Genomic DNA, 25,306 nt, shown 5'->3' on the forward strand with positions numbered 1-25,306 from the left:
TCCAAACTTTAAAATATTGAAGAGGAATGCCTGGGTGGCTCAATTAGTTAAGTGTCCAACTCTTGATTTTGGCTCAGGTCATGATCTCAAGGTTGTGAGACAGAGCCCCATGTCCGGCTCTGCACTGGACATGGAGTGTGCTTGAGATTCTCTCTCGCCCTATGTCCCTCTCCCTTCCCCCACAACCCTGCGCAGCTCGAGAGCATGTGCATGCACTCTCTTTCTTTCTCTTAAAAAAAAAAAAAAGGAAATAAGTTAATAAAATAATGAACAAATTCAGGATTTTGATATTCTTTTTTTTCAATATCTTAATTATATTAATAGCTTGTTACAAAAGGTTGACCAGATTTCCTAGACCTGTGGTTTATGTATATAAATAACAAGTCCATAGAACACAGAGCCTTGCTATTCAAGGGATACAGGTAAGGCTGTGACATACAAACTTGAAGTCAATAAAAAAAGCCAAACCCACTAATTTGATGGTAATGAGATAAAGAAGTAAGTGTAAAAAAAAAATAGACTAACCATCAGTTATTTTCAATTTGGATTTTTCTCCAAAGATAAAAGCTTTAAATAATAATAATAATAATAATTGAATTGATTTATATAAAATAACCTACTCTTTTCTGCCAAGTAAGAATATTTTAAAATTGGACATGTAAAGCAAACCAGAATTCATACTCAACTTCATGTCATCAAAGAGTGGACATTTTACCGCAAAAAGGAGAAGAAAGTCGTAATCTCTTAAATAGTTCACAAATTATTCATTATTAAAATCTCATCATACTGTATGAACTTTTCTCATTTTTCACTGAACAATGAAAGTCCTATCACAGCTTTGCACTTGGGGACCTCTGAAACACACCAGCAATTCTCAATGGAGAGTAGAGACGGGTCAGAATTTCCAACAGTTCTTTCTGGCTTGAAAAAGCATACTCAATATACCCATTGTTTTAGTAATGAAAATTCAATTAACTCAGAGTTAAAGAAATCTCAAGAAAGCTCAACACAATTATTTAGGCTAGTGAAAATATAGAAGTAAATTGGAAAAGCTATACAGAGTGGGTGTGTGTCATGAAAGGTAATGAAACACTGCCTCATATTAAAAGTAGTCCACTCTGCGGCTTGAGAGAATTGCAGGGTTTTAAAGGAACTCAGAGATCTTGTAATTCAACATCTCATTTTACAGATGAAGAAACTGAGAAGAATATTTCAGTAATTCCATTTCAAAAGTTGATGAGGTTAGAACTGAATTATTTAAATAAAATAAAATAAATTAAATTATTTAAATAAGTTTAAATTAAATTAAATTAAAAAATTAAAATTATGAAAAATAACACCGAATGGTTAATTTTATGTGTCAATGTACTGGGCTGCAGGGGGCCCAGATATTTAGTTCATATTCTGGGTGTGTCTATGAGGGAGTTTCTGGAGGAGTTTGAATCAGTAGATGGAGTGAAAACTGCCCTTTCCAATGTGGCAGGACCTTATCCAATCCAGTAAAGGCCTAAGTAAAATAAAAGGCTATGGAAGAAATAAAAAGACTGCCTGACAATCTTCGTGCTAAAATACTCATCCTCTCCTGACTCCACACTCAGACTCAGAACAATAATTATACCATAGGCTCTCCTGGTTCCCAGACCCAGACTGGAGCTATGCCATAGGCTCTCCTGGGTCTGGAATTCTTCACCTCCATAATTTCAGATCAATTCCTTATAATCTCCTCTTTCTCTCTCTGTTCATATATGTTTATACATGTGTGCAATTGTGTATACACATACCTGTACACACAAACACACATCCTATTGGTTCTGTTTCTCAAGAGAAACCTAATTCAAGTACTGAGTTCAATAGTGATGTGATTACCAAATTCTTGATTCTATTGAATTAAATATTTAATTCTATAGCAAATAACATCATAATTATCACATATGGGTAATGTTTAAAAGTTAACATCGCAAGAAGGAGTCTAGACTGATAAGATATAGAGGCTTAATAAAAGTAGATTCACTTACTAGAGAATAGTTATTTTACTGCATTTGAAATACAGATGGATTCCAGATCAACTCTCACTGTTTGGATTTGCTGTTAAAGATACAGGCATGTTCTCTTATGGGCCACCTTCTGGTGTACACTTAGAAAAGAGACACTGACCTGGGAGGATTTTAGTATGAAGAATAGGAGATCAGAGGACAGGGAGCTGATCTGAAGTTAATATTACCTGGCAGCCCATAGGATTATAAAGTTATAATTCTGCTGTGTCAAGTCTCCTAATCCTTATTCCCTTTTCCTCCTTAAGCTGTTTCCAGGCGCAACCACATTTTTTCTCCTGCCTGTAAGAAGTATGGAAATAAGTTATCGTGTTTATAAGAGTTTTTAACAGCAATGTACTTGTTCGGTAAAGGGGTCCACTAGAAGTCTCTCCTAAATATCGGGCAAGTACCTACATCACACAGAATATCTTCCTGAAATGGCTTGATGGAATCATCGTTGGTTCCATTCTTTAGTCCCATTTAGTGTCGGGAGTAGGTGGACTACTCATTTTTCTTGTAACATTTTTGGATTTTGACATAAATATAGGCTGAATATCTTTTCATAGTCTATTAGGCACTCAAGGCAATACAATAACTTCTTTCGTTAGGTGTCTAGTTCATATGAGCAGATGACAGCAGCTCCATTTGTTGACAGTTTTAAACGTTGCATGCATTACACTAAACACTTCTGCACATTATGTCCTTTAATCCTAATATTAGCAATAAGGGGATGTTAAAATATGTGTCCAGGCCTCACTAAGAGTAGAGATTCAAATCAATCAAGAGACAAAGCAGATGTTATTGAATATTAATGCTAAATTGGATTCCAAAAATTTTGGTATGGGATAAATATTAGATATTGAATAATGCATACTTTTAATACTCCTACAATCATGAGTGAAAGCACAACTCCAAACCTGTAAGAGTTACTGATAAGAACTGCTTTTGCCTTCAGACTTGTACACATGACTATGTATCTAATTCGTTTAATCAGTGGAAACAAAAATCTCATAGTATTTTTAACTCTCAGTATCTGCTTTGAGGAGGATGATACAAATCTTGTCTCTCACCAAGTTGAGGAATCCACTGACACCATGTGGGCCTGGTATTTCTGGTCAATACAGCTGTGGCGTGGACAGGCAGCTGTTAGCATGAGAGTGCCAAACAGCATTTGCTATTGCTTATTTATTTTGCTCCATCAAAGCACAGCCATATCTTAGGGCATGGAGGAGAATAAGGCTCATTAATTTGTACTGTATGCTTGACACACTGTTCAGGCGGGGAGAAATTCCGAACGATGAAAAGTCATTGTCCATCTGCTGCTGACTACACTGGGTATTTTAAACAGCTCTAAAATACATCAGAAATGAAAAGGACAAAATCCAATTTTGAGGACTGTGTGATTTGAGGGTTGTGAGGATAATTCAAATATTTCGACATAATTAAGAGGTCGCACCATGTGAAGAAGGCAAAACTAGTGTGACCATTTCTCAATCCTAGCTCCCCAGGACATCAAGTCTGATTGGCTGGCAGTGAGGGCAGACTGCCAGGAGGCCAAACTCCTCAAGGCTGTTCATGAAGGAAACGGATGGCCACATAGAATGGCATTAGCCTACTCATTAACCTTACCTTCTCTCAGACTGCTTTTTCCAGAATGCCGTTCCAAGAAGTAGGACCACTGACTCAAATAGGTTCACCTTAGAGAAGAGTCGACCTGCAAACATCTTTTTAAGTCTTGGACAGTGTAGGATTATTTTCATAGCTGCAGGGAAGATGGACTATATATATATGGACCTAAATGTCAAAAAATTGGTTAAATAATTCTGTTACTAGATTTATTTATTGTATGAAAACAAGCCCACTCGCTTGCTAACAATTTGTAATAATTACCTGAGATTTGGTCAGGCAACTTTTTCCATAGAAGAATTCAAAATTGATTTAAAAAATTAAATTTTGCAGTGAGAAGTTACCTGTTATATACCAGAGTTGTTACATTGTTTTAGATGGGTGCTTATTTCCCTTCTTTTTTCTTTCTTTGCCATAAAGCACTTTTTCCTGTCATTATTTTCCTGAACCTCCTAAAAAAGTGAGTCAAAAAGAACATCATGCATATACATTTTTATCGGGTATGACTATTTCCTAGCCTCACCTAATTTAGAGGTGAAAGCACATCATCACCCTTTGGAATAGCTTACATTTTTAAGAATCCCAGCTATAAACAAATAATTACATTTTATTTCCAAGTAGGGTGAACATTTTTAATACTGAAGTAAATTGCCTGGAGCATATAAAAAAATATACATCTTCCCTATGCTAACTGCAACCTATTTCATATTCATCATCGTCATCGAGGGGAGTTATTTATATTTCCCATAGAAGTCACTTAAAAGCCACAGCAGTTAAAACTCCAGAGATTATTTGGCACTTTCTGAATGTATGTAATCATGTATGAACTTTAAAATTCAAAAGTTTTTAAAACTGTTTTATTAATGTACCATAGATATTTACAGGAGCTTAATAATATACACTTTTTTTTTTTTCCTTTCCAAACAAGTCTGTATTAATCACGTATTTTGTGATGGGGCTGGAGAGCTTATTTACAGAATGATTTCCTTTCAAAAAACTCTCAAAGATTTATGGTTTCATTCATCGTGTAAGTGGCTGAATTGTAAAACAGTAAAAAATGATGACAACTGACAAGAAGTAGATGCTAGGTTCTAAGGCTGGAATTCCGTTGGAACTCAAACCTGCAAAACATAAAAATGAAACAAAATATCTTGAGAAAAAACAAAATTGCTTGTTAGATTAAGTTTTCATGCATACTATCATTTCTCTTCTAATAACATGTGTTAGCACACTTGCTATATTTACATTACATTTAATTTTAGGAAGTGTCATTAGCTCTCGGTTCTAGGATATCTGTTTTAAATGTAAAAATGAACAAGAAAAATGCCTAAACTGGCCGAGTCTGGCTGGAGGGCAGCTTAGGATTTGCCAATGTGTGGTGGCTGATGATTTCACCCAGCTACAACTTCAGGCAGTTGAGGAAGTGATTCCTCTGAAGCAGAAATAATAAACGATAATTACATGTTAAATCTGACTGATTGGTGTTACCTGCTTAGAACACCGTGTTGAGAGGATTTGAGATTTGTAACTCAGCTCGGCATGCAGGTCATGATTGATTAGTGATGCCTGCCGCAGAAATGGGGATAGGAGTAAAAGTACATGTGTTCCGTATTTTCTATCCTTACTCCCAGAAGCCCGTGAGTACCCAGAGAAAAACTTTCTGATTTTTGTGCCAATAGAATGAATTCTGCACCAATGACATACAGTTGTGTGTGTTTTCTTTTGCTTTTTTTTTCTTTTTGAGATTCAAATGAAGAAACATAAAACTGTTTATAACATGTAAGCATGTTGCACATTTGAGGGATTATTTAAAGAAAACTTGACTCATCACCTCTTGTTCACAACTGAAAATGGAAACACAGACCTTTTATTTTTTCACCCAACATTCATAGAGCCTAGATTTCATGCTGCAGCTGTCTAGATTCAGAATCTACAACAGCGATGGTGATTCAACTTACTTGACATTTTTGGAATTCTAATTTCCTCACTGCTGCTTCCATCCCCACCATCGCTAACTGTTCTTATTTCAATCAAGTAGTCTTCTTCAAACGGAACCAGAAGCTCAGCCGAGGTATTGTTTGTTTCCAAAATATGTGTTTTACTCTGTCTGTTTTGCCGGTACAGAATCTGAATACAATGGTGAATCAAGTTAAATGGACATGTCACTTTTTTAACATCCAGATTCTCATGGAACAGTATGAGACATATCAGAATAAATGCTGTACTCCTTGAATGGGAATATCCAGTCTGTGACTTTTCTTTAAATTCAGTCATTTAAAAAAAAAAAAAAAAAAAGATTTTGTCTTTGGCCAATGCTTCTGAAATGAGAATAGATTTTTTTTTCTCTATTAATTAAATAGCTTGAGGCTATTAACTTTGGAGCTCCCTCTGAAGTCACTGGTTAGTTTGGACCCATTTCAAATGTCTGAATATGTGCATTTGCCAGAAGATGTTGCCCATTACCACTGATGGAAATAATCTGCTCTGGGTACTTGGCTATACTCTTGTTAGATTCTTTTTATGTTATTAAAAGCTCACATCCTACTGCAGCCTAAGTTCTAGAAATTCTATTTGAATATATTCTTGGACTTCATTCTCATCTCACCTTACTACCCACACACACCATTATATTTTGATGGCAAGGGGAATCACTTGAAGAAAAATTATTGCATATTATAGTTTAATTCTTATTGTTCCATGACACATTGCTGTCCTCAGAACATAAACATTTTTAATGAAGAATCTGAAAGCAGCAATGCTAAGTATTTTTCAAATTTTTTTAAAAGATTCCTGTATTTTCACATGCATAAATTTGTTTCTTATTTGGTTGTAACACTTTGGTTTCTTAGTAACTTAAATGATATTATTATAGGAAAAACAAAATACTCACCTTGTAGCCCAATACTTCAGACTCATTTTCCATGGTTTTTACGTGCTCCCAATTCAGGCATAATTTAGAGTTTGTCAGCTTCCAGGCAATGTTAGCCGGTGGTTGGCTTGGAGCTTTAAAGAGATAATCAAAGATTCAAATGAATATTAATTAGCTCATGGTTACTGTATGACCCATCAACAAGAAAAGGGAAAATAAGTCCTGGATGATTATCATAGAAGCAGCAAAAATGTTTTCAGTGTCATTTGAAATATCATATTAATTCTAATCAGAATAAGCAAATTCATTTAAATTCTGGTCATTTGGGACCATCTTTGTGACAAACTTATAAATTAATAATGGCTTGTTGCATGTCCAGTATTAATTTATTAATCATTGCTGCTGAGTTTGTTTACTTTACCATACTTAAATAGATGGAGGGCTCTGTTATCTAGTGTTCCATTTGGTCATCAATCAAAGAGCATGTCACGCAAATTCAGGCTGCAAACCTTTTATACATATCAACACAGTAGTGTTAATTCCTAGTAGTCTTTTCCTTTTTAATCTTGTATTAGTTAGGACTCTTTGACTTTAAGTAATATGATCAACACAAGATGTGATAAGCAAAACGGTAAGAGATGATGAGGCATACTGGGGAATTTCTTAGAACTCTTGGCAAAATGCAGCAGAGCTTCAAGAGGGACAAAATAAAAATGTCAAACAGCCAAGAAGTTCTTCTTTCCTCTTCCCATGGTAATGTTTGCTGCATGCTCACCTTGCCATAGACCACTTCTTTGTTATTCTCAGTGAATGCGGCAAAAATCATGACTGTTCTCCGTATCTGACATTTGAAACCTACTCTGTTCAGAGAGAGTCCAGGCTAGAAGTCCCAGGAGAAAGATGAAGATTGACTTAACTTGGCCATGTTTATCTTAGCCTAGTCAGTTGTGTCTAGATAGTGAGAAGAATGCATGTCATTTAGTACAGAGCTGTTGGGAACCCAGAAAAGAGAAAACCATCACAAACTGGGTGATCATACCAAAAGGCATTTATTTTAAATCCAAAATGCAGTTTTTAGTTCCCTGAAATTAAGTTTGTCTCACAGAAAGATGGTAAGTAAAAGGGAAGATGACTTTAGAATCAGTCTTCGAAGGTAATGGACCTAGTGCAGCTGGAGATTTCTACATACAAGAAAACTAGAGTCCAAGTTGGGAGGCCACTTATCCAAAAGCAAGCAGTTAAAGGGTGACTGAGTCACAACAGAATCCCCGTCTCTTGATTTCCAAGCTGGTGTTCCTCCATGACAACATGCTGCTTCCCAAAGATTTGAGTCCACATGATTATTTTTGAGATTTAGGGAACAGGAGAGATTAAAAATAATTCAGCTGGAAAGCAGAGGCAAAGATAAAACTACCCAGCAAGATGTTTTTGGCATCTTATTTGAATTTGTGAGGCTGAATGAGCATAATATTTAACTCATTATAACACTGATGGAAATGGAAATGATTTCTTTTAGAGCTTTGACTCAACTGCTATTTATTCTCTTATATGTCACTGGAAAAGTCTCAGGGTGTCTGACATTGCATTACCATATATTCCCTGTTACCACAAACCTACAAGGACATTATTCTTGTTCACCTAGTTACTTACACCTCAGTTGGGACACGGCCAAGAGATAAATGTTTCCCCCTCTGCTCCCAGTGGGGCTCAGTTCATATTTTGTAATGGATTTGTCACATTGAATTATAGCTATTCTTGATCACGAGTTTCTTTAAATTTATTGAGGGCATGTGCCTTGTCCAACTCTGTATTACCAACTACTGGCACGGTGCTTGGCATATAGGAGACATAGAATTCATACATGTGGAATAAATGACTATAAAAGATGGCTAAGGAAAAACCACTCAGAGTCCTGAGTGATTTTCTCAGATTATATTGACTATGTCCTGGGCCGTGTGCAGGCACATAGGTGACACGATGTGGCCAATCTATTCATCATGCTTTCCTATAATCAAGGTCAATTGCCATGGCCAAACCTACAGCAATTCATATGATTTATAAGATAAACAAGCCAATTGGATTAAAAATGCCCTAGGACATTTCTTGACAATATAAGCCCAATCTTAAAGGCCTAAGAGTTTTGCACTTAGTAACCACTGAGTGCATGTTTGTCAATATATTTATTTCTGAAGGACTAGATGTCAACAACAATTATTTTGTAACTATTCTGCCTGAACTATCCCAGAGTGCCCTCTCTAATCTTTTTCTCAGTTATAAAAGAGATAATATAAAAATTCTCACAAGATATCATAGTTTTAATATCTAGTATGCTCTTGTGGCACATTTCTTTTACCTTTGTTCTTTAAAATGAAGCACTAACATTAACCACATCATAGAATCAATACAGAGAAAATATAAATTTACTTCTTAGATGTCACTGGCAGTGATGGACTCTGAAGTTTTCATCTATTTCAGTGTCTATTTTGTTTGTTTATTTAGAGTAAAAGCACTGTTTTCAACACTATGAATCCACTGGGGAAGCTCCAGGCTGGGAGACAGAACTGGCTTCTATCAACCATGTGGACAAGGAGTTTATGACTAGGGACATGACACCAAAATGTTTGTATTTGTTTCTTCATCTACCAAAGCATACATAAAATATTCTATGGACATAAAATGAGAAGAGTTCTTTCAGGAATAAGTTCTTGCTGTGAATGGCCAATGGCACAGATCACTGAGAATGCTTTTCTCTCTTGCTATCTGGGAGGTAGGAAGTGCTGGCCTTAAAAGTCAGAGAGAGGTGAGTCTGCATCTAGTCTCTTCCATGAGGCCTGGTTTTTCTATCTTTGGAATGAGACAAAATCTCTTAATTTCTAAGATTTTTAGCTTATATATACGAAAATATGAAATGTTCTTCACTTGGTTAGTGGTACATGTTAAAAAATAGAGTAACTGCTAATTCTCCTTCCTTAGTGTAACAATACTCCACTGTGGTCTTACGACATGATCAATTTTTCAATTGTGTTCAAAGCAGATGGTTAGTAATAATACAATTCCAAAGTCTGCAAGTGATCCGCTTCTTAACTATAACTAGGGTAAATAAGATTTGCCCTTAATAATACTGTTCTTCTTGGGTTCTTTATATGTTTTTTGAAAGACAGATAAAGTGGTAGAGTTTTAGCTAATTATCTGGGAAATTATCATAGTCTATCATCTTTCTTATCTTTGTCCATGAGGATGACTCCATTGCCAATGCTTTTTGTCTAGTATTTAAATAAAAAGTTTCTGAAAGCTGCTTTAGAAAGTTGCTTAATATGAACATTATTAACTATTCTGGTTTCAAGAGCTTAATTTACTTGATTAAACTGGATTTCAAACACCTATTATGACATTGAGATTTCTATTACCTTGGAAATCTAAAACACTGTACCATGGATAATATCAAACACAGGCCACGGATGTTTGTATCACGTTGGCCAATGGTAAACTCAACAAACAAGCATTTTTCTAATTTCAAAAATGTTTCTGGGCAATTTTCAAAGACTAAATCATTTTCTATTAATCAAATGACAGAGCAACATTAGACTAGCCCTCTACAGCTCTAATGGTTTCCCTGTGATCAATTTTTCTGTAGATGGCATTTATATTCAACTGTAGTTCACACTGTGAACTCAATTCAAAAACAACTTCTTATGTTACACTTCTAAGTAACAGCATGGGGTTGACATTTGGGCAAGAGAGAAAGAACATAAGTGCAAGATGAAATAAAAGCTTAATGCTTCCTTTATGTCTAAATATGGATTGATTGCAAATTTACAGCAAGAAAAATCCAGTACAGAGTACTAGTCCTTCAATGACAGGGGCCAAATTGAGCCAAAATTTGCAAACACTTTGTGTCGCTGGGTCTGAATATTTCTTTCTATATAAGCAGTGTTGTTGCTGTGGGGTTTTTTTTTTTTTTCTTTTCTTCTTGGAATTGATGTAAATATGTTTATCCCTTTGATTGTATATCTAAATTCTGTTTAAGTGATATCCCTGTGGATCACAATATATTTACAATGCTTCTCAGTTGTCTTTTGGAAATATATCGTTTTCGCTAAGCTATGATACTGTTAAATCACTGATAACTACTTTAAAAACAACAACAACAGCAAAAAAGCCAACATCATCACTAGTAACAATAGTAAAAAAGATTTCAGAAGTTTGCATATGCTGTTCTTTCTGTTTGGAGATCCCTTTGTCCACTAGCTCCTTTTCATGTTTTACATCATATCAAAATATATACCCTTCATCACATAGGTCCTCTTTTTTAATGTAGATCTCAGCCTCTTATTTTCTTTGTACCATTTTTCATAATCTAAGATGAAATTTTTTTGTTTTGTTTTGTGTTCTTTTAGGTTGCCTCTACACTAAAAGAGAAATTACCTGAAGGCAGAGATCTCGGCAGCTTTAATCTCCATCAGGCACTAACCTGCGCATAGCTCATTGGAGGCACTATTTTCTTGGGTGATTGACTGAATCATTGTATTTCCGAACAAACGCTCTGTTTTCTGTTAAGCTTACCCAATCAGAATAGGCAGAGATTTTGGTAAATGTGAGCTAGCTTTCTGAGAATTTACAATGGATGATCAAGTATCAAACTGAAAATCTAGACAGTGACAGTATGAATGTGTGATGGATGCAGAATTTCTTGCTGTCACTGCTATTCTGAGGTAATCTTGATGTCATCTCAAGGACATGGAAAATCAAAGTTAGATCCAGGGATAGCATTTGGAATCAGAGCTATCTTCAATGTTTCATTAAAGCCATTCCTCATCTTCACTTTGGCTGTCCTTTCATGACCCTTGAAGAAAATTTCTACAATGATTTATCAAGAGAAAGAAAGTAGAAAGCGCTTTCCTGCTTTAAGAAACGCAGAGAGTGAAATCACTACAGAAGAAGTATAATAATACATGTTACCGTGCACTAAGCTCTCGCTGTAAGGCAGCCTCTGGGGCACCTTGGTGTTCATAATATCCTTTAGTTCTCAGAGCAAACTCCAGAGGAAAGTATCATCATCTCTGTTTTTCAGATGAGAAAATGGGTTCTGAGTTATGGGGGAATTAGATCTGCTACACAGGTAGTACATGGCTGAGCTGAGACTCACAGCCAACCTTCTTTCACTCAGGAGTCCCTATCTCCTTGCGACACTATCTCACAATGGGCCAGAGTCACGGAACATCCAGAAAAATGCAAATACATTAAGTGGGAAAATATGGGAAATTTACAGATCAGGAGGAAAGATATGTGACCGTTGACAGGTATGGCAGGAGCATGACACACTGAGAGAGTACGTGCAGTGAGACGGGGCATGTTAAACTGTAGTCGCTAAGTCTGGGGCTGCCAGGGCTGGATGAGGAGAGAAAGGGAGTTTGGGAGAGACGGTGAAAGATTCTCTTAGCTTTTGTTCTGTGGCATAGAGGAGACAATGACATTTTGGAAGAAGAATAGGCCGTGATTCCATTTTAGGAAGAAAAATCTAAAGACCGTTTGAGGTTTGGACTGAAGATTTGAGATCTGGAGAGACAGGGACTATTTTAGATGGTTAGAGATGAAGATTACAAACTAACACAGCGTTCATGGGATGAAGAGATTCAGAGGATCCATGTTCATAGTGTCTGAGTCTGACAGATGCCCAAAGAACTTCTCTAAGCATTTGTTTTCTTATATCTAGGAATTAAAATATGAATTCCTTGATTTGTTGTTAAGAATTAAGTGAGATAATGTATGTGGAAAATTAACACAGGGCTCAGGATATAGACATGCTCAGTATTTTGTAACTGTGATCAACAGAATAAACATTTCCATATACTAATCCCTGGAACTTGTGGGATTAGTATTTTTAAGCATCTCTCTCTTTTCTTGATTAAATCAAAGAAATAAAAACCCTTGTAATTCCTCTTTTTTTTTTTTTTTTTTTTTTTTTTTTTTTTTTTTTTAGGATGGGAAAGGGGACTGTGTGGATGCAATTAAATTAAGGCTCTTTAGATGGGTGAACAAGAGAGAGGCAGGAGGGCCAGAGTCAGAGGAGATATGATAACAGAAGCAGAGGATCAGAGTCACAGGCAGATTTGAAGACACAAAGCTGCTGGCCTTGAAAACAGAGGAAGGGGTCACAGCTAAGGTATGTAGGTGGTCTTTAGCAGCCAGAAACCATGAGGAAACAAATGTTTTTTTGGACACTCTGAAAAGACCACAGGCTATGCCAACACCCTGATTTCCAACCACTGAAACTAATTTCTGACTTCTGACCTCTAGAAAGGTATGATACTAAATTCATATTGTTTTAAACCCCTAAATTATGGAAATCTGAACAGCAACAATAGGAATCTAAAACAGTTTGTATCCCATTTTCACAATGTCAGTGACACAGAATGCTACAGAACGACATTAGAGGTTTAATTTATACTCAAACACGATGAGATGGAGATGTGCAGAACTTCTTATTCTCAGTCCTTGTTGGCTATTTTGATCATGACACTGAAGCATACAGACTAGTGAAAGCCAAATTCCAGAAATATTGAAACAAAATTGCTATCAAGAAATTAGGAATTATAAGGGTTTTTATTTGTTTGATTTAATCAAGAAAGAAGATGAATGCTTAAAAATACTAAACTTCATTTTAAATTTTCTGAATCTCATCTCACTTTTTCTCTCAGCAGATATATTCTAAAATTACATCTTGGGGAGATTACTCTTCCTTAATCAAACAGTTTTCAAAGGATATTTTCCACACTCTTTGATGAAGATGATCATGTGTTAACACTCAAACAAACCACCAATAACATTCTTGGCATATAATCCAAATTTCAGTTAAACCCACTTGAAGTATCAAGGACTGAAAGTAGGTCAACTGAACAAACTTGAGATCACCATGTCAAAAATGAATTTTCTACTTAAACACGTAGGATAGGTTAGCATAAACTAATACATGGTTGATTTAAGTTGTATGAACAATCAAACTAGCAAATTCCAGTTACAGAAAAGCATTATTTTTTAAATTTTTAAAGATACATACAATGCTTTTAAAGTAGTTAATTGTTCAGGTCTCAGTCTACCTTCAACTGGTCAACAGGAATACATGTAATCTTAAGCCGATTTAAGATTGCTTCAACAACTGCATTATCATGTCTGTCCATTTATCATGATACAAATCCGTGAGGTTTTTAAAAATACTATCTTTACACATCTCTAATCACCCTTGATTTTGCCCAAGATAGAAACTGAATGACACACAAGATGTTCTGTGAGTTTGGCATCTCTCAATCAGCTAGAAGGAAGTGCCTGGACAATCTTAAAACTACTGTATGACTGGAAATTTCCATCCAGATTTGCAAATGAGCTGGAAGAGGCCAGACTCCAGAAGGACTCCAGAAGCAAATCATTCATATCAGCATATGGCAATGGCGTCACTGATTTGGTCAGCATGGGATAAAACAGGAAGAGGAATAGAACTATATTTCTAGCTAGTCAGTTCTTGAGGATTGCTCATGACCTAATTTCTTCCCAACTGGGTGGATTGGAAGAGAGCTGGGTTAAGAGCTGTTGGTTGCACATACTCTACCCTTGAAATGGACTGATCCAGAGGCGTTTTGTTCATCTGTTTGTTTCTTTCTTAGCAAGAAACTGTATTTTCCAAGGTGCTCCTATAATCAGTACCTCATTTTTGCCTCATCAATAATTTGGGGAGAGTGAGGGCAGAGAGAATTTTTACTTAGCAGATAAGAAAATTAAAGAAGAAAAAGTGCAATGTCTTATCCTGTTTCAGGTCATGAGTCAGTGAAGTATCCAGAATTAGAACACAAGTCTTTGGCTGCTGGCCTGGTGATGCGGACAAAAGTGGATCATGTATTCTATAATCAAAGGTTTAAGAACTGAGATGATTTCTAATTTCTTTTTGGATTGGACAAATATATGTACACAGGGAAAAAGTTTATATCACTTGATTTTCAAACTATGCTCTACCACCTGTTCTTTTTCAATACACAAGAGAGAAAAGAATACTGCATTTAAAAGCAAGATATACTTCTCCTGTGTGACCATTTAGTCTTCCACAAAATTCAGCAACTATATTTGAATTCTCTTTTTTAATCAGGGTTCAGAGACCAAAGAATGTGTTTTTAAAAGCCTATGAACATAGGGCACCTGGGTGGCTCAGTGGGTTAAGCCTCTGCCTTCGGCTCAGGTCATGATCCAAGGGTCCTGGGATTGAGCCCTGCATCGGGATCTCTGTTCAGCAGGGAGCCTGCTTCCCCCTCTCTCTCTGCCTGCCTCTCTGCCTGCCTCTCTGCCTACTTATGATCTCTCTCTCTGTCAAATAAATAAATAAAGTCTTAAAAAAATTTCTCTTCTTTAAAAGCCTGTGAACACAATAATTTACGTTCATCTACAAGATGTAAGAAATATACAAATATATAATCATAAATGTACATATGGCAGCTATTACTACATCATGTTTGATCACTGTGCTTCATATTATAGAATACTTGTCTGATGCCAGACTCACTCATAGGACAAACACAGCAACAATCCACTATTCATCCTTTATTCAGTAGGCTTTGCCTATGTAAAAGACAGCTGGCTGATTATTAAGGGAGTTAAAGAGAAGCAGAATAGTTAATTCTTAAATGTGAGGGACTTCCAAGTACACTGCAGTGATAAGCTACCCTATAAAGAAAGATCTAGACATCTGGCAGTGCTAGGATCACCTCAGAGTGCAGTCTAATACTTAGCATGTTCTAAAGGATGTTTTAGATACTTTCTTCATATCTTTATTCTTGAAGAGAGACTTGTGAGAAAATAAGTATGATTTTTCTCTCATTTTCCAGGTGAGGATATCGAGACCCTGAAAGTTTAAATAACCACCCAACAATCCAAGGATGAGAGGTCAGGTTTTGAACTCAGATTGGGGGAGGGCATCAGAACCTATGCTTTTAAACATTACACTCTTCTATCTTTAATCTATATAGTCAGAATATTTTCTCTTTCAGAATTTCAAAAAGATCAAAATGGTTTCTTTTGATTGTTACCAGAAAGTTTCAACAATTGGCCGTATTTAAAAGACAAACTAGCCAAACACTAAAATGATGAGGTGGGAGGAATGAAATGGAGATTGAGCAAATATGTTTCTATTTATAGATGAGTCTTGGTCCTTGTTATGGGATGCATACTTACGAGACTTTTTGGTGGTAACATTGACTGGGGGGCTTGAGGGCCCTGTTCCAGCAGTGTTATAAGCTCTCACAGAAGCAAAGTAGATGGTATTGGCTTTTAGCCCTGTGATGTTTTTGGTTGTGACATTCCCATTGACTCTAATTTTCCCAATTATGGATTCTTTGGAGTCATCTGTCCAGTATAACACCTAATTATTAGAAACAAAGAACAAATAATTCATTATTTCTCAGCAACTATTAACCGTGGTAGGTTATGGGAAGAAACAGGAACATAAATAGAAGAATATTTTCTAATTATTTGCTTATAACAACAACAGCAAAATAATCAAAGTCTAATTTAAAAATACAAATTCACAATAGAAATAAGAGAATCTAGAGGTTTTTTTAGAATACCAAAATAAAGTGGGATACCTGGGTGGCTCAGTCAGTTAAGTGCCAGACATTTGATTTTGGCTTGGGTCATGATCTTGGGGTCATGAGACCAAACCCTACGTTGGGATTTGTGCTCAGTGCTTGGGATTTTCTCTGTCCCTCCCCCTTTGTCCTCTCCCTCCCAAATAAAATGAATAAATAAAATCTTTAAAGAAGAAAAAGGAATACCAAAAGAAAGTATTTCATGAGCTATCTAAAGGTTATCATCTTTAACAAAAGGTATATAATAACTTGGACTAAAAGAAGATTCATGCCTTCAATCAAGGACTTTAGTTATGATGTTTTACCCTTGACATTTCCTCTAGAGTTGTTTAAATGACAGGTTAATTAATAATTCAACTTATATCAAACTCTTTCTATACATTAGTACTGACTTAGGCACATAGAAAAAGACAAAAGAGAATAAAGCTTGCTGTCTGCCTAGGATTCCCTTCCAATCTAGTTAAGAGGTTAGAATACAGAGGATGCATTCCAAAGACGTGATACTGGAAAAAAAAAATGCTCTGGGAATATGAGGAAAGACAACATCAGGGAGTGATTAGAGAAGGGTTCAAAGAAAAGAGGAGACTAGAGATGAGATTCCAGAAATAAATAGGATTCAAATAAGAGGTAAGGCATTTCAGGATTATAGTAGGAAGAGAGACCTATCATATGAATAGAACTTTCTTTTTTTTTCCTTTTCCCCTTCCTCCCTCTCTTCCTTCCTTCCTTCTTTCCTTCCTTCCTTCCTTCCTTCCTTTCTTTTCTTTCTTTTTGGATGAGAAGTTGCATTAAAAACAATAACAACAACAAAAAAAGTACAAGGTAAAATTTAAAAAGTTTAGAATTGTGCATTTATTTTAACTCCAAAAGAAAATAAATGTATTAACCATTTGGGGAGTCACTGGATTTGCAAGTTAAAGAGTAATAAGTAATTGATAAGTCTCATTGCTTGACTGTGAGAGTTAAGGCCCATAAATGTGATTTACTGCATGCTATACAGACTACAAAAGGACAGATTAAGGAGAATCTAGGTTTTTTTCTTATCACTTAACTGCCCTTTCCAAGATGACTGTATCTATTCAAGTCATGCTCCAATTCAAAGACAGCTTTCCCAGTAAAATTCTCCTATGGTTTAAGTTCATTGAAGATTGGACATTTATTATTCCCCAAGAAACAAATATGATGGTGATTTGAATAAATAAATAAGATAATCACTTGGTCACCTTAAAAATGGCTACCATTTGATAATTTGCTTGCCTGAGATCACCTAGAAAGATCCCCTCTGCTCACTCCCCTCGATAGCTATAGACATACAATGTTATATGCTAAGAACTAGGTTGGTAGTATAGGCTGCTGAACAAGAACTGTTGTGTGGTTAGCTGGCATATTCACAAGGAAAAGTGAAATTAATGTGGACTACCTCATAGCCCAACACTCTTCCAGTGTTTCTATTCCAGGCAATAGCATTCCATGAAACCTCCATTTCCGAAGCAGAAAAACTCTGGACAGAAGTTCCCCTTGGGGCCAGTTGAGGTTCTATCATTTAAAAAAAGACACAATCATCTTCATGGAAATAAATGCAAAATATGCACACGCCCAAGTATGACCATTCCATGGCTGACCACAACTTACCATCTTCCCCAGAGTAGACAATGGACACGGTACTCAGAGATCCTTCTCCTTCATTATTATATACACCCACTTTGACTTCAAAGGGAGAGAGGGGGGTGATGCTTTCATTCCTATAAACAAACCTTGATGATTCTACAGACGGTACTCTTTCCTTGGTCCAGGCTGTTGAGCCAACAGGCCGCAACATGATGATGTACCCAAATTCCTCTCCATTCTGTAGTTCTTCTGGAATTGACTTGGGCAGAAGTGATCAATTACTGAGTATTTACAAAAATATCTTATTGAGCTATTATAATTTTTATTGATTATTTGGCAATTCTTTCAATGTAGACAAACACGGATATTAACCCTGTTTAATGAAACATTGAAAAAACAATAATACTTTTATTTGGACTGACAATTAGGAAAATGATCCCAATTAAAGATATTCAGATAAATAAATGAAAAATTTAAATGGAAATGTAAAACAGGTTTTACATGTTTATATCTCTTTCCATGATTATTCATTAAGTTGCAATAACAAAATGTAATAAAGGTGGTTTAGAAGATTGCAATATTTTATAAGTTAAAACATAATTTGGATATGAATTTTTAACTCAGCACAAAATTAACTTATTAACTATCTCAAGGCTAGCTATGTTTTCTTTTCATGAAATTTTCAACAAATTCTTATAAGATATAGATAATATAACTGTTATATAATAATATTTGCTTTAAGAAATATAGAATATTACTCAAACACGAAAGCATAAAAGACCTCTCAGTAATTTTTAACACACATCTTCATTAGTAGTAATATCAGCGTGCACTTTTCCTGACATTTTTTAAAAAAACAAAACAAAAAAACTTTGCTTATTCCCACAGAGACCAAATTCTGTTAAGTTTCACTTAAAACCTAACTTACTATTTTTAAAATTACAAGACAAAAATAGATATAAGGTCCTCAGAACTCTACAGATATGACATATTATAAATAATCACATAAAATAAACATACAAAAATGAATTTATGCTTGAATTTAGACAAATATTCTACCTGTTTACAAGAAAGTTGTATTTAAAAAACTAAAAATTTAGGTTTTCTTAAAGAAAAATATCTTTCTTTTCTTTCCTTCTTCAAATATTTTGAAAGACTAATAAAGGCATACCTGATAGGACATTAATGCTTGAGTCCCACCTACCTACAACTCCTTTTCTGAGGTCTTCCTTTACCCATACATATCCATTCATTGTACCAAATTATCCTGAGACTTGGACCACATCTGCTTACTCAGCAATGGGCACCAGAATCAATGGTCCCATCTTAATCACTGTCTGTGTGGTGTCCTGGTGCCAAATCTTCATGTTCTAGAGTGGCTGACAGACCCCATCAATTCCTCTCCCCTACAGAGTTCGAGTATGAAACACAGGTGGGGGCAATCCTACATAAACTTAGAGTAGGCAATAAGTAGAAAACATACAGTGAATACAGGAGGGTCAATGAGCCAGCAGAAGCCAAGAGAAAATGGAAGCTATATAACTCACATAAAGAAGAGACAGAATGGAGCCGTTCGTGAAGTAGGAAGTCATAAGAAAAGGAAACAGGTAGAACAAGGTGCAAGCATGAGGGACTACTGGAGCAGGAGCTGGATTACCAGAGCGGCTGGCAGCAGCCTAGAGCCACCGTGCTCTAAACAATGATGAACGATGTTCCAGTTCTTCATTTGACCTGCCTGCCTGGTTATTGAGACTTCTTTTCATCCTCATTACCTCCCACATAGCTTTAAAATAAATCCCCATTAACTGAGATGACCTGAGCTGGTCTCTGTTTCTGGCCATGTGGAACAGTCTAACAAATACAGAAAGTGAAAAGAGGAAGAAAAATATAGGTCCTGAAATCTGGGGAAAGAAAATGTTTCCTTGTATTAGCACTTTCACAGGAAGATCAGAGTTAAAACTGTTAATTTTTAGTGGAATCGAAGAGATTTATGAGAACTTAAGCTACTTGCTAGAGCATTTGATCTGTTTTTGATGCTTCTCTGCTCACAGATTAAATCAAGATGTTTGGCTCATCTGAGAAAGTGAAGGACTTTAGTTTTTGGTAGTCAAGTACAATCAGTGTTTCTCACGATGTTCCCTCCTTAAAGACCCTAGTCCAACATACACAGTTTAGAAAGGGAAGAGGGGAAGATACTTACTTAGGGTCTCCATTTTTTCTTCCCATATGCACAGAGGGGAAAATGATGGAAAAATATATACAGCTGTTTAAGATGGTCAGGACGGAAGTCTCCCTCTTTAAGCAAAGGAAGTGTTCAGTAGAAAAAAGGAATTCAGAAATTCTTCTGGTAGTAAAATCTATTAAGATTGGTAAAGATTAAGAACAGAATCTTTGGTTTAGACCAAGGGCAGCAAACCATGACCTAAGAGTGGGATCTTGTCTGCAGCTGGATTTGGAAATAACATAGTCACAACTGTCCATTTATCTACAGTATGTGGGTGCTTTAGATGACAATGGCAAGGTTGGATGTTCTGAAAGAACATGTGGCCCAGAAGCCTGAATACTTTCCCTGACAGACCCTTTACAAAATACATATATATCAACTCCCACTATAGGTGTTTATCTCTTCCTCCATAGTACTTTATCCTATTATTCCTAACCTTATAGTCATATTTTATACGACATATTCACCACAAGCATCTCAAACTTGAGAGTACCTGGGAATATAAATTATGATAAGATGTGAATAAAGATACCCTTAAAAAGGAATTGGCATTTACTACTTTCTGAAATTTAGATAGCATGTCTAGGTTGCTGGAAACAAACCAAAACAAACAGACAAACACAAAATACGCATTATTTTGGCACTGGAGAAAACACAAGAAGGATATTTATTTCAGGCAGATTATACCATGGTGTATTTACATGAGCAGCAACCTAGGATGACCCGTGAAGTTGTCATCTATAAACCTTAATGGTGGATTCTCACTGAATTTAAAATGGGCATTAGTTGTGCATTAGTTTTGAAAGCCCGTCAGGTACGATCTTATCTACAACAGTGGTGACTTGGTCCTGGAATGGTCTCTCCACTCCCAGTTTCTTTTTCAAAACCTAGTTCTGATGAGCTAGGGTGGTACCGTACCTGACCTTCTTCCATGCTGGATTAAGACTATCTTGTCCTGTTGGCCTCTGAACATGCAGACCTTTTTATAAAATGTATTTTTGGACCCCCACTGCTTGGAACAGAGTAGCTCTTCTTCAGTGAACTGAAAGAGCTCCTAAATGCCTTCTGGTGGCTTGAACTAATGTATGCGTCGCCTTCTAAATATACATAACCTATTCCTTAAAAAAGTTTGAGAAAAAAAAAAAGTTTGGGCATCAGAAGGATTTGGCTCAGTAACTGCATGTATGTGATGCCAAACGTAAGTGATACATGGGAAACTGCATCCATTAATGTAATTTCTGCAAGTAGCTATCTATATATCTGATACCCCAAGAAAAAACACACAGAGCAAATGACTTTGACTAAATTTTTTTTTTTTTTTAACAAACAGAGGCCAACAAATGTTTTCTGTAGAAGGCAAGATAGTAACTATTTTAAACAACGAGAGACATATGGTCTCTTGCAACAGCATGAAAGCAGCAACACCTTACACCTGAGAGGATGGGTGTGGTGGTAGGGGAATTTGTGTATGAAAACAGGGAGCAGGCCAGGTCTGGCCCATAGGTAATGGTTTGATGAAACCCGCTTTAAAAAAAAGGACATTATAAATCATGGAAATATACATATTATATATATGTGTATATATGTGTGTGTGTCTGTGTGTGTGTGTATATATATATACATATATGTGTGTGTATATATATACACATATATATGTGTGTGTGTGTGTGTGTGTGTGTATATATATATATATATATATATATATATATATATATTTGTAACTCACATCCTCACATCCTCTCTTTAAGAATAGTAGACACAGGATTTCCCATTCCTCTCACATACTGAATGTGCAAAAACAATTATTTACTAACCTTTAGTAATTTCTCATCTTAGAGGAGAAAAAATAGTGCATGATATCAGGCAAAATTCTCTACACACTATGATGAAATGCTTATTTGGGCTTCAAAGCCTAAATAACCTACTTACCATCACACTAAAGAAAACCTCTTGTAGGCTTATATGGGAGTCACTGGTTTTGTGGGAAATGTGTTCGGAGGAGAGGAATAATTTGATTAACCTACTGCCTAAGGCAGATATATAGGGACTCTCATCCACCCTAAACCATGACATCGTGTAGGGATAAGTGGAATTCAAATTTAGGACAAAGTAAAAGAGTATGGAGTGAGAGCCCTGTGTTCAAATGCTCCACTGCCCATCACCCAAATCTTTTTTATGATTTATTTATTTTAGAGAGCAGAGAATAGGAACAGGGACAGAGAGGGGCAGAGGGAGAGGAAGAGAGAATCTCAAGCAGGTTCACGCTGAGCAAGGAGTCCTATTGGGGGGGGAGGGGTGGGCTTGATCCCACAACTCTGAGATCGTGACCTGAGCTGAAATCAAAAGGTGGATGCTTAACGGACTGAGTCACCCAGGAGCCCCCCCCCCCCGCCATGTCACATTTCTAAACCTGAAAGTGGCATTACCCACCTCCTAGCATTGCTGTGAGGACTGAGTGACATGAAATGCCCAGCACAGCTCAGAAGCCCTGTAAGTGCTCCTTAAGTGTAGTCCCCTCTGCCGCAGGCCTCTGAGAGTTTCTTCTCTCTCAGTACCACCCACCCATACAACAGGTACTCCCGCAGCCATGCCACATTCCAGGCACTGTGCTGGGCTCACAATGTCTATGTGAAACTAGATGTCCAGAAGAAAGGACGACTTTTAGAGTAGCTACGCCTGGTTTCTGGCCCTGTCATTTACAACCTTGAGAAAACAACATCTCTGTGCCAGAGTTTACTCACAGATAAAAAGAGGTTACTACCACTACCACTCTTTCTCTCTCCATCTTTAATGGAATTTTGTAAGGAATAAAATGGACCTTTTACTACTGCAAAATCATTTACAGATACAACGAAGTACTCTTATTCAACAACAGTGTTTCTAAACCTCAGCACTATTGACATTTTGGGCCAGATAATTCCTTGTGGTAGGGGCTGTCCTGTGCATTGTAGGATGTTTAGCAGCATTGCTGGCCTCTGCCCAAACGCAAGTCTCTCCCAACTTAGTTGCGACAATCAAACACGTCCTCAGACATTGTAAAATGTCTACCGAGGAATAAAGTCACCCTGCCTCCCAACGAGAACCCCCTTTGTACATGTCAGCTGGGATGATTTTTAATTAAAACATCCATGGCCATCATGCTCTTAGGTGTAATATTAAAATGTCTGAGGAAGTGGATGTTTTGGCAGTATGAAAATTCTTATCAAAATGTCAAAAACATGTACCCAGGCAATGAAACAGGGCAGGGCTCTTTTATCAGTTATAGCTGAGGCTCAAAGCTGACAACAAGGGTGGGACATGATATGCATTCCAAAGAGAGACATCAAACCATTTATAGGCAAAATTTAGCCTCTCCTCTATGACAATGGTCTATCAAAGGAGTGTTTGGTTTTTTAGGGAGAGAAGGGTAGGAAAATATTTCTTTTGAGAAAGTTGTAGAAAAAGCTGTGCACTTCCCTCTACCAAGGGAAAGTAATGGGGCCATTTCTCGTCCTCTGCCTAACCAGTGAAGAGGCCTCACAAAGAACTACTTGGTATGTGCTCTCTGGAATTTGGGACAGATAGGTCCTTTTAAATAACAATGCCTGATACTTCTAAAGGAGAGAGAGATCTGGACAACATATGGCAGCAGAGTGAAGAGAGAGGCTAAGCAGGTATGCACTATATTCCCACTGAACATGGGAACAAAAGTATGTTTGCTGAGGATAAATGTGGATCCCATGCAAGAGGCCTGTCTATGAGTAGCTCTGAAAGGGACTCTATCCACAAAGACCATCTAGAAGAAAAAGACAACCTCCACCAGAAGGGACTGGGCATCGTCCACAAGACTGCAGGAACTGAAGAGACTTCTCAGCAGCCAGCTGGGCTTGCATCAAGGAATTGTAACTAGAAGTCCCTAGGAGGGATCTCCTGGATGCCCATCCCCCAACCAAAAAACAAAACCAAACAAAAAACAACTACCCTATAAAATAACAGCATCTGATGGTTACTAGAAAGGAAGTGGATTGGGGGATGGGTGAAACAGGTGATGGGGATTAAAGAGCACACTTAGCATGATGGGCGTTAAGTAATGCATAAATTGCTGGGTCACAACACCATACAACTTCGACTAATATAACATGTATGTTAACTCGACTGGAATCAAAATTAAAAACTTAATTAAAAAAAAATAACAGTGTCTGGCCATTTACCACTTGTAGAGTACACCAAAGTCAAATTACAAATGTACCAGCAATCAGAACCTGTTCAGTACTCGTCCTCCTCTCTCAGTCCAAACCCACCACAACTCTGGAGGAGCAAGAGGTACCACAGGGAGTAGGGAAGGAAAATTCAAAAGCAGAATGGAGACCAGACAGAGAACTGACTACACATTCCCTCTCACACTGTGGAATCTTTAGACTGAGGCAAGCCCAAGCTACTGGAAACGAGAAACATTAGGTTGGAGAAAAGTCTAAAGTTTATGATAATAAAGAAGGCTAAATTTTTTAATAAGTATAAAGATGAGCCTATATGTTAATTTGTAAGAATAAGAACTATAAAAGCTATGCCATCTGCCCAAGTTTTTGTCTGGATTCAGGGAAGTGTTTAAAGTAGAGTGATAGGAAAAGAATTGTTTCTACCCTCACTCGACTGAGTGTAAGTCATGTGCAAAAAAATAGTTCCAGAGGTAATAAATACAAAAATGTCTAGTCCATCAATTAACAGTTGAAATGCTACCGATAAACCTTCAATAGACCATGAAGCTGTTTTTTTCAAAATTTGGGAGAGAATTGTGTTGAGTTAGTTATACTCTCTCACGTTAGTAGAAATAAAAGTTTCTAATACCTCCTCTAAGTAATTCATCATCAGGAGTCTTTCTTACCATGTATTTTTATATATTCTCAGTAGTGATCAAATAAATCTTTTTGTTTTTCAGTATTCTTCCTGGCCAACTAGATCTTTTTCTTTCAAAATAACTCAGTTGGACAGAAAATTACCTCCCACGTAATGACGAGTTCCGACCGACTTCCTCCACCTCCATTGATGTTTGTTGGTGCCACAACAGGGACTGAAAGCAACCAAGAGAAATGTGGGATGGCAATTATTAAAGTACATCTTCATCAGGAAGAATTTTGTTTTTAGATTTCACCTTTCAAAATCTCATGCTGCACATTGTGAGAGTCTTGCATTTTTAATGAACATAAATTATGTTTACACATATCCAAATTTCTCAGAGAGAGGACACAGTTGTGTTTGATACATGAGCACCCTGGCTCCAAAATTAATTAAAAATCGAGTAACATCGTGTATTTGACATTATTATGCATCATCTACTAATTGG

General features: G+C 36.7%; 1 protein-coding gene across 4 annotated transcripts in view; it reads right to left on the reverse strand.

Moving 5' to 3' along the window:
* Window positions 1-4,679: 4,679 nt before the first annotated feature.
* The window catches only part of CNTN6 (contactin 6), a gene marked incomplete at both ends in the record, with an annotated part of 232,208 nt that continues 211,581 nt past the window's right edge, over window positions 4,680-25,306 (reverse strand). For all 4 annotated transcript variants that reach the window (XM_080821633.1, XM_080821634.1, XM_080821632.1 and 1 more), the window contains 7 exons: window positions 4,680-4,780; window positions 5,618-5,786; window positions 6,550-6,662; window positions 15,742-15,928; window positions 17,575-17,690; window positions 17,787-18,021; window positions 24,963-25,033. In XM_080821633.1, the coding sequence (XP_080677759.1) occupies window positions 4,680-4,780; window positions 5,618-5,786; window positions 6,550-6,662; window positions 15,742-15,928; window positions 17,575-17,690; window positions 17,787-18,021; window positions 24,963-25,033 (992 nt within the window). The remainder of the gene's footprint in view (window positions 4,781-5,617; window positions 5,787-6,549; window positions 6,663-15,741; window positions 15,929-17,574; window positions 17,691-17,786; window positions 18,022-24,962; window positions 25,034-25,306) is intronic.

The sequence above is a fragment of the Martes martes genome (genome assembly GCF_963455335.1).
Source record: "Martes martes genome assembly, chromosome: 1".
In the NCBI taxonomy this organism is placed as follows: domain Eukaryota; kingdom Metazoa; phylum Chordata; class Mammalia; order Carnivora; family Mustelidae; genus Martes; species Martes martes.